Source organism: Propithecus coquereli, unplaced genomic scaffold (genome assembly GCF_000956105.1).
Source record: "Propithecus coquereli isolate 6110/MARCELLA unplaced genomic scaffold, Pcoq_1.0 Scaffold34, whole genome shotgun sequence".
NCBI classification, from domain to species: Eukaryota; Metazoa; Chordata; class Mammalia; order Primates; family Indriidae; genus Propithecus; species Propithecus coquereli.
In genome coordinates, this window is record NW_012149063.1 from 2748881 (window position 1) to 2757831 (window position 8951).

The 8951-nt window shown below is 41.6% G+C and overlaps 1 protein-coding gene across 1 annotated transcript in view; it reads left to right on the forward strand.

Annotated features, from left to right (window-relative positions):
- The first annotated feature begins 894 nt into the window (after nt 1–894).
- BBS5 (Bardet-Biedl syndrome 5) overlaps nt 895–8951 on the forward strand; it is a 39648-nt gene continuing 31591 nt past the window's right edge. Inside the window, exons 1-4 of the mRNA XM_012650676.1 lie at nt 895–975; nt 3360–3442; nt 8375–8440; nt 8812–8848. Of these exons, the coding sequence (XP_012506130.1) occupies nt 917–975; nt 3360–3442; nt 8375–8440; nt 8812–8848 (245 nt within the window). The 5' untranslated portion in view covers nt 895–916. The remainder of the gene's footprint in view (nt 976–3359; nt 3443–8374; nt 8441–8811; nt 8849–8951) is intronic.

Here is an 8951-nt window from a genome sequence, read left to right on the forward strand (position 1 = left end):
GGTAAGCAGGAGAGTCTTTCTCACTTCAGTCACCTAGTACTGAGTCTTATATAACATAACATAATCATGGGAATGACATCTTACCACTTTCGCTATGTATTCTGTTGGCTAGAAGCAAGTCACAGGTTCCCACCACACTCAAGGGGAGGGGATTATATAAGGGCATGACTCACTGGGGCCCACCTTAGTATGTGTCCACTACATATTCCTGTCTCCATCGCCCTCTTCAATCTGAGAAAAACATGTTAGTATCCCCAGTGTTTGCACAGAGCTAGACATTGCTCAAAGCGGTGAACTATTACAGATAGATCAAGTGCTTGTCCTCAGGTTGTTCACAGACGGGGATAGAAAGATGAGGGACAGCCGCAGTTGACATTTGAGCTGCGACTTAAGTGACGAACGGCAGGCCATACAGAGATCTGGGGAAACAGCGTTCCAAACAAAGAAAGGGGCTCCCCAAAGGCTCTGAGCCGTGCCTGCCGGAAGTATAGACAGCAGGAGGGAGGAGGGCTTGAGGACGGAGAGGTGGGCAGGGCCAAATCGGGAGGGGCCCACGTAAGGAATTGGAAGTTTTAAGTCTAAATCTCTTGACGGTGCAAAGAAATGTTGGGAAGAATGGAATGGCTAAAGGATGTCCGTGTGGAGGGGAGGAAGGTCGCCCGTAGGTCATGCACACTGTCCTCGGCCCGGGCGGCGGCTGCTCTCAGACTCCCTCCCTTCCCAATCCCTGCTTCTTGGCTCAAATCGGCTGAAAGACGCGAAAGGGCTGGGGGAAGCGCGCGCGCTACCTGGAGGAAGCTTGGGTCTCAGCGCCCGCCGTACACGTCGCGACAGAGGCGGCCCGTTGCCTTGGAGCCGGCGAGACGCGGCTGGGCCTCCCGGCTGTGGAGAGCGCCGGCCGCGGGCCTCAGTCACCATGTCAGTGCTGGACGCGCTTTGGGAGGACCGGGATGTCCGCTTCGACGTGTCCGCGCAGTGAGTTTCCAAGGTTCCCCCGGGCCCTGCAGCCCGTAGAGGGCGCCGCGGTGCGAGTTCGGGACCCGCGGGGGAGCCTGCACCCCTGCAGCTCACGGCCCTGGCCAGGGTGGGAGGAGCTTTGCGCCAGTCGTCTGGCCTCGGGAGCCCCCAGACTGGCTGGGCCAGCGCGTCCTTACGGAGGCCAGCGCCTCAGCAATTACGCATCTAGATTACACCGTTTCGGCCCCGTGCTATCTTCGGCCCCGTCCTGGCCCAAGGACCCTATCAAGAATGTGAAACCAAATATGGCTGAGACCAACCCGGGCTAGGGCGTCCAGTACACCCAAGTGGGCTTGGGAGTTCAGTTTCGGGTGGTGGTAGGAACGTAGGGTGGGACTCAGGAAACTAGGGTTCTAAACTAGGTCAAGAATAATGACACGCCTTGTGGGCTCTTGGACAAATGACTTCATCATTCTAAGCTTGAGTCTTCTTGTCTGTAAAATGAGGGAGGTGGGAGTAAGCAGTCTTCAAAATTCCTAACCATGCAAACTTTATGTTCATGCTAAGCTTTCATCTAGTTATTCATCTAAACCACCAAGGAGGAGGAAACCTCTCAAACAGAAGCTTTATTTTTAGAAAATATCATACGTTGTGGGTACCCATAAAAGTTAAAAAAAAAAAAAAGAAAATATCATACTTTAAAAGAGAAGATGGTTAGAAATCTGCTCAAAAATCCAGGGAAAAAGATGCCCATTGGGATATTAAATGATGGAAAACGTTAAAGCTAAGGTTCTTGGATTAATGGTATGGAGCTTCTTAGCCACTTCTTATGGTTCCTTATCATGGACAGCACCTCCTTAGATGGAAAAATGAAATATTGATGCATCTCCCAGGCTTAGCTGTAGCTGGATCTAATACTAACATGATATTAGATCCTTGAAGAAGTTAGGGAAAGGAATTTGTAAAATTACAAATCATAGTTACATATTACATACATTCAATGATTTTTCTCTATCATTCTGGGAGGGTTTTAATCCAAATAAAAGTCCATTTCATGAACATTTTTAGTTTATTAAATATTTATCAAATGTTTACTACATGCTAGTTCTGTAGTCCCCAACCCCTAGACAGCAGAGCTCAGCCCCCACCCCATGGAAAAATTGTCTTGCATGAAACTGATCCCTGGTGTTTAAAGGGTTGGAGACCACTGCGCTAGTTACTGTGTGTGCTGATAGCTAGAGAAATAAAAATAATAGGAAATGATATTTATACCCTACCCCATTCTAGTGCAGGAAATACACATAGACAATGGCAATAGATGTGGTAAGTACCATTCTGAAAAAATGAACAAAAAGTTGGGGACCATGGAAACAGACCAGTTTATTCTGCCTGGGGGAGGGCTCAAAGAAATAATACTTCAGTTGGTTCCTGAAGAATGGACACGATCTTGTCAGCGTAGACAGGAGGAGAGTATTGCAGGGGGGAAAAAAGAAAAGAAAGAATTGAACAAACATTAGAAGCAGAGTCAGGGAGATAGATATAACTTCATTGGCTAGAAGGCAGGGGCTGTGGCAGGAAGAGGTTGAAGGTACAAACAGAAAGTTAGCCAGATTGTGAAATTTTCAGCTGAGGATTTTAGACTTCAACTTCTAGGTAGCAGGATGACATGGAAGGCTTTTAAGCAGAGAAGTAATATGGTCATGTCTGTATTTTCAATAGGTAATTGAGTTGGCTCTGTGGAGAATGTATTAGAAGGCTCTACTGGATATTTTGCTAGTTTTTTTCAACACTATAGAATGTATTCTATCAGGCAGCAAGCTATTCTTCATTCTTTATTTCCTTTTGTCTCCTGTATCTATTTATTTTTCAAGTCCTGAAGATGCTTTTCATGCAACCCTTCTGTAACCTCGCCTTCCATAACTGCCTGATGTCCTTTCCTGTACTCAGAAACCTCTGGGGTTCTCCACTGTCCACAGGATAAGGACTATACCTATCAGACTGACATACAAGGTCCTCTATAATCTGGTTCCTCCTTAGTTAATCCAACAGTATTTTTCTCACTCTCTCAATATAGACCTTCTTCCCCTAGTCTTCTCACATGCCCTTATCATTTCTTGTTCCTGGTCTTTAATCATGGACTCTCCTCTCTTTCCCTTTTATTTCCCCAAATCCTACTCCTCCTTCTAGTCTGGCTTACTGCAAGTGGCCCTGGTCACTCCAGGCCCCACTGATCTCTAGGTTCTTGAGGTTCTCGAAGACCTTATTTTTAAATGCATGAGCATTTGGTATAGTGTCATTTATACTGTTGGCTGTTTTATATGCATATGTCTCTTTTCTCCCTAGATAGATTGTAAGCAGGTATAGTTGTAGCTATAAAATTAAAACCTTTATATTTATTTTAGGCAAATGAAAACAAGACCTGGAGAAGTCCTTATTGATTGTTTAGATTCAATTGAAGACACCAAAGGAAATAATGGGGATAGAGGTGAGTATATTTTTTAATACATTATATATTTTTGGTTTGATTTACAAATGCTGAATCATATTAGCTAGAGAATATATGACATAGCATCATATGTAAATATAATTGTGAGATGGGAGAGTTAAATCCACGTAAGACTTTTCTCAGACTTAAACAGAAGAAAGGATAAGTATTAAACCTGTAGCCAGGGAACACAGGTCCTTTCTCAACTTTGGTCCTTGAAAAAGTCCTGGTTCTAATATCACCTTTATCCAGTGTAACTGTTAAAATTCCAGGAGTTGGCTGGGCGTGGTGGCTCATGCCTCTAATCCTAGCACTTTGGGAGCCCAAAGCAGGAGGATCACTTGAGACCAAGAGTTTGAGAGCTTGTTTGGAGGTTCTAGCAGGGGAGTGAAGCTACTCATATACCCTTGACCAAAGAATGGTCCTTCTCTATTGGGGAAGATTGTTCTCTTTGAGTGCGCAGCTTTAGGAGGGATGCACTTGGAGCGGTGAGGGAGGAAGGGGACACCTGCCTAGCCAGCCAGATCAGCTGAATCAATCCTGGTGATCAGTGGGGTGACAGATGTCGCAGCCAGATGGACCTCACATCCAAGGCCAAGAGTTTGAAACCAGCCTGAGCAACATAGAGAGACCCCATTTCTACCAAAAAACCAAACCAAACCAAACTAAAACAAAAACCCACTCTAGGAGCCCTGTTTGCAAGAGGCCTAGGATAGTTCTGATCCTTGGATCTGTCTCCCTAAAAAAGGATATGGGATAGTGAAACATAAGTAGGTCATAGCCGTGGTACCTAGAACCACACTTCCTTTTAAGAAATCCAGGAGTAATGCACAATTGCCTAAGATTGACACCTAGAGATGGACATGTCGAGTGCAAACTTGGTGCAGTATTTTGAAGGCTATTTGTAGGCCAAGTACTGGAAGTCCTGTGAGACTTTTCTGTCACCGAGAACTAGTATGGCTGGACTCTAGATCCCTCCCAAACCAAATTCCCCAAGGCTGGAACTTAAGTCTAGACTGAATACAGCAGCTGTCTATGGAGCCAGTGACCAGCAATCAGCAGATCTTGGAAGCATCATTATTGTTCTTCAAGGAAAAAAATTGGGAGATGAGGAGTGGCAGCTTATATCCAAAAAGTTTTTGGTGGAGAAGAGGAAGTTTTAGGAGAGAGGGACATAAACCTCTTATTAGAAGAGGAGTAAGTGGGGAAAAGGAGCAGATCTCACTCAGATAAGGGAGATCAGTAAATATTAGAGAAGGAGCAGTAACCTGTATTGGCAGGACATGGTCACTGTAGTTTTTTGAGTGGTCACTGGCTCTCTCAGCTGTTTTGCTGGTCTGCTCTAGAGTGTTATGCAAAAGTAGCAGATCCTGTTACAAGCCTTTTTTCTCTGAGGGGAACCTGTCACCACCAGCTATAGGCAGATCCTGTCAATGGCTAGGCCCCGTCCTTAAAGGGAGCTTAGGTCACATTTCTGAAGTACTTGCTGGTGTTGATCAGGCCTGAGTGAGAGTGGATTATGAAGATCTAGTAGCAAACAAAAAGTCTTAGTTTGTGCATTTGATAATTCCACTGTCGAGATGGCTGTATTGGAAATCTGAATTAACTTGAGGAGGCCAATATAAAATGTGGTTGTTCTCACACAGATTGGCAAGAACTCTTATGTGACAGTCCATCCACTCACTAGTCCAGACAAAGACCATGGGTAATAGAACATTTTTCAATTCATCAAATACTCATTGAGTGTAGGTTCTTATATTAGTACTTTGGAGTAGGGAGGGCAAAAAGCCTCCCTGGACAAAAATCTTTATCACAATGCCTGCAGTCCTACTATTAATAAAAATAACTTTCTGTGTACACAGACCTCAGAAAACTTCAGTCAAACAAAATTTTACAGGAGTGTGCAAAGCTTCTAGTTAATAGGTGGTAGGAAAGGGAATCCTGCCTTCTAGCCATCTCCCTCTTCTCCTTTCCAGCAGTTTGAAAATGACCAAGTTAAGACATTGCCAAGCTCAGGAGCCCCTATGTTAAAACTATAAATATCCCAGAAGATTAGCACACATTTAATCCCTCTTCACCTGTAAGTACCCTGACTTGAAATTTCCAGATTAGCTTTGCACACTGAAGCCACGTGAGAACGAAGCAGGGACAGCCATATTTCAGTGTTTGGGAGATTAGTAGAAACAGGGAAAACTATATTTTCATGTTTGGGAGGACAGAGAGAAAAGTTCATGCCAGGAACACTGGGTTTGGAGCTATAGGATAGGGTCCTTCAGTAGCGCAGAGGCAGCATAAGAATCCTAGAGACTTGTAGGAGATGTCCCAAGGGCAAAAAAAAAAGGTAAACAGACTTAGTCAGTGGTTTTATAAGGCAAACTGTCCCTACTCCATAATTTCTCCTGGGACCTTCTGATAGAAAAATATAAAAGAATCAATAAGATGTCCCGAGCTCATATCCCAGTTGTAGAGATAAAATGTTGCCTAGGTAAAATAGCGTAAGAAAAACATAAACCAATGTGTCTGTAATAAAAAAAATAAGTCACACAAATGAGTGTGTTAAGGATTAAGATATTTTTAAAAATAGATGTTAATGTTGTGCATGTTTACTATTTGTCAATAACTGTCCCGAATCATTTATATAATATATAATCTCATTTAATAATAATAAAAATTATATAAAAATATAAAGTAGATACTACTGTGTATTTTTTTCAAATGAGGAAACTGAAGAACAGAGAGGTTATTTAACTTTTCCAAGATCACATAGCTAAGTAATGAACCAATCTGCCTACATTCTTTCTAAACTGCTGGGGTCACAATCCTCAAAAATCTTCAGTCCTCTCCAGTTCCAATCCTAAACCCCACCCCCAGCTCGACTGCCTCCATTGCGATTAGATCTAAGTCTGGATTTATTTATCTAGTATTGAAGAACTTCTAGTTTGTCCACAAACAACTTCTCCTGCTCATGCTGCTGTCTTCCATGTGTCCCTCCAGGTCTAGCACCCTTCTCCACCCTTTTCCCCTTGCCCTGGGAAGACAACTTCAATAGAGTACATCAAAGGGTTCCTTGTACACTGTGGCTTCCAGTTTTAAGAACCATGGGAGAAGATCAAACGGAGGCAGGAGTGTGAGGTCTGGTATTTATTCCACTAGTTCTTTTCCCAGTGAGAGGTTGGCTATGTCTCGCTCCCACCTCAAGGCAGTCAGCTGCAGAGGACTGTTGTTCTTTCCAGATTTTGTTAACTGCTCCCTCTTGTCCTTCTGGACTTGGTGTAGTAGCAGGTCTGCTGACTCACCTATGGTTCCTAACACCATCCATACTTTTATAATAAGGCCTTTTTCAAATAACCTCAGTTATCCTAATTTGAATGTGCCATCCGTTTTCTGTTGGATCCATAGTCTAATAGGTGCAGTACCAGTCTTCTGTGATCTTATGTGAACCTTACACTCCAGCTTATTGCCATACATATTCTGTGATTTTTCACAATCTCCCGTGAGAATGCTTTTCTTTTTTTTTTTAGAACCTCCTTTTCTATCGCATCTAACTCCAGTATTCATGCAGGCCTAATTTCTCTGATTTTAGACATTCTAGAGGTTTTCAGGAAGGAAAGAATATGACTTGGCTATAGATTATTCATCAAAAGAATTCTATGGCTATAATTTGTTAGAGAAATAATGTGTTAAATTTAAGTGAGTTTATTATTTCAAGATATCTCAAAGCTATCCTAATATGCTAATTGTATATCTCTAATATACCTAATTTACCATGCTCAGATTCATTTGACTTTTTTTTTTCTTGGACCATCTGTAAGGGGTTACTACTGTACAGGACACACTTTGAGAAATGAGGTATCTAACTTTGTATTTCAGTGTAAGAACATCAGTCTGATGCTGTAATGAAAAGTACAATGCTGGGCGCAGTCGCACATGCTTGTAAGTCCCAGGAATTCGAGGCCAGCCTGGGCAACACAGTGACACCCCATCTCAAAAAGAAAGGAGAGAGAGAGAGAAGAGAAGAGAAAGAAAGAAAGAAAAGAGAGACAGATAAAGAAAAAAAAGTACAAAGCCTCAAAGCCTTAAATAAATAGACTTCAGCTTGGCCATAACTTCATATGAGCAAAAAAAGGTTGGTCACAGCAAAATTGGATATATAAGTCTATGGCTTTTTAAAATGAGAACTGGTAAGAGAGCACTCATATGGCAGAGATTAGTATGTATGTGAAAGCACTTTGAAAAGTGTGATTTCAGCCGGGCACGATGGCTCATGTCTATAATCCCAGTACTTTGGGAGGAGGATTGCTTAAGGCCAAGAGTTCAAGACCAGCCTGAGCAACATGGTGAGTCCTTATCTCTACAAAAATTTTGAAAGTTAGCTGGTGTGGTGGCACACACCTATAGCCCTAGCTACTCAGGAGGCTGAGGCAGGAGAAACACTTGAGCCCAGGAGTTTGAGGCTACAGTGAGATATCATGGCACTATTGCACTCCAGCCTGGGCAACAAAGTAAGACCCTGTCTCAAAAAAAAAAAAAGAAAAAGTGTGATTTCAATGAATGGCTTTGTAATTATCCCATATTCATTTTCATTTGTATACATATGACTTCCTGGAACCCCAGAACAGCTTCTATTAAGACAAAAATCTAGTACACAATTCTTTCATCAGTCAGTTTGAGTTAAAGCCAAGGTATTAGCAAAGAATACCTATATCCCTTCTAAAACTGTCAGATTTTGTTTCTCTGGGATTCTGAATCATATATTGTATACCTTACATAGAGTAGATATGCACAACACATATTTTCACTTAATAAGTATAAGAAAAATATCTATGAATGTTGCTGCTGACACTGGGCCAGAAGTTCCATATCCACCTCATTCAGTACTGGAGAAATAGGTCCCTACTTAAGCTAACCTATTTTTTATTTGTTTGCTTTTAGGTAGACTCTTGGTAACAAATTTAAGAATTATCTGGCACTCTTTGGCATTATCCAGGTTCAATCTTTGTAAGTATCTTAGTTAGATAATTCTAAAGAAAAAATCCTTTGTCAAGTGAACTTGCATGGTGGCTTTTGATACCAAAAAGCTATGCCATGAAATATGTGGAAATCTTAAATTGATTAAAAAAACTTTAGAAATCCAAGACTAGCCACAGACTGCATCATAATGCAAAAGAAATCATTATTATTTTTTAGTCAGTTTATTTTATGTCTTGGATATATGTGAGATTGGGGCTTTGTCCTTGAATGGTTTTTGTTTTTTGCTCATCTTTGACAATGTGCTATAACTTGTTTAAGAAGGAAGACCTAAACTCTAATAAAGTACAGTCTTTCATTGTGTTAAATTTTGTTTCACTTATTTTTAAAAACTCTTTTAGATTATCCAGCTATACTTACAGTAGTGCTAAATTTTCAGTAAATAATGCTGTATAGGTTTTAGAGAAGCAAACTTCCTTTTTGTTTATTCAGAGGCAGAATTGACTCTTTAGTTCTTTTAATTATTTAACTTAAATGTGTA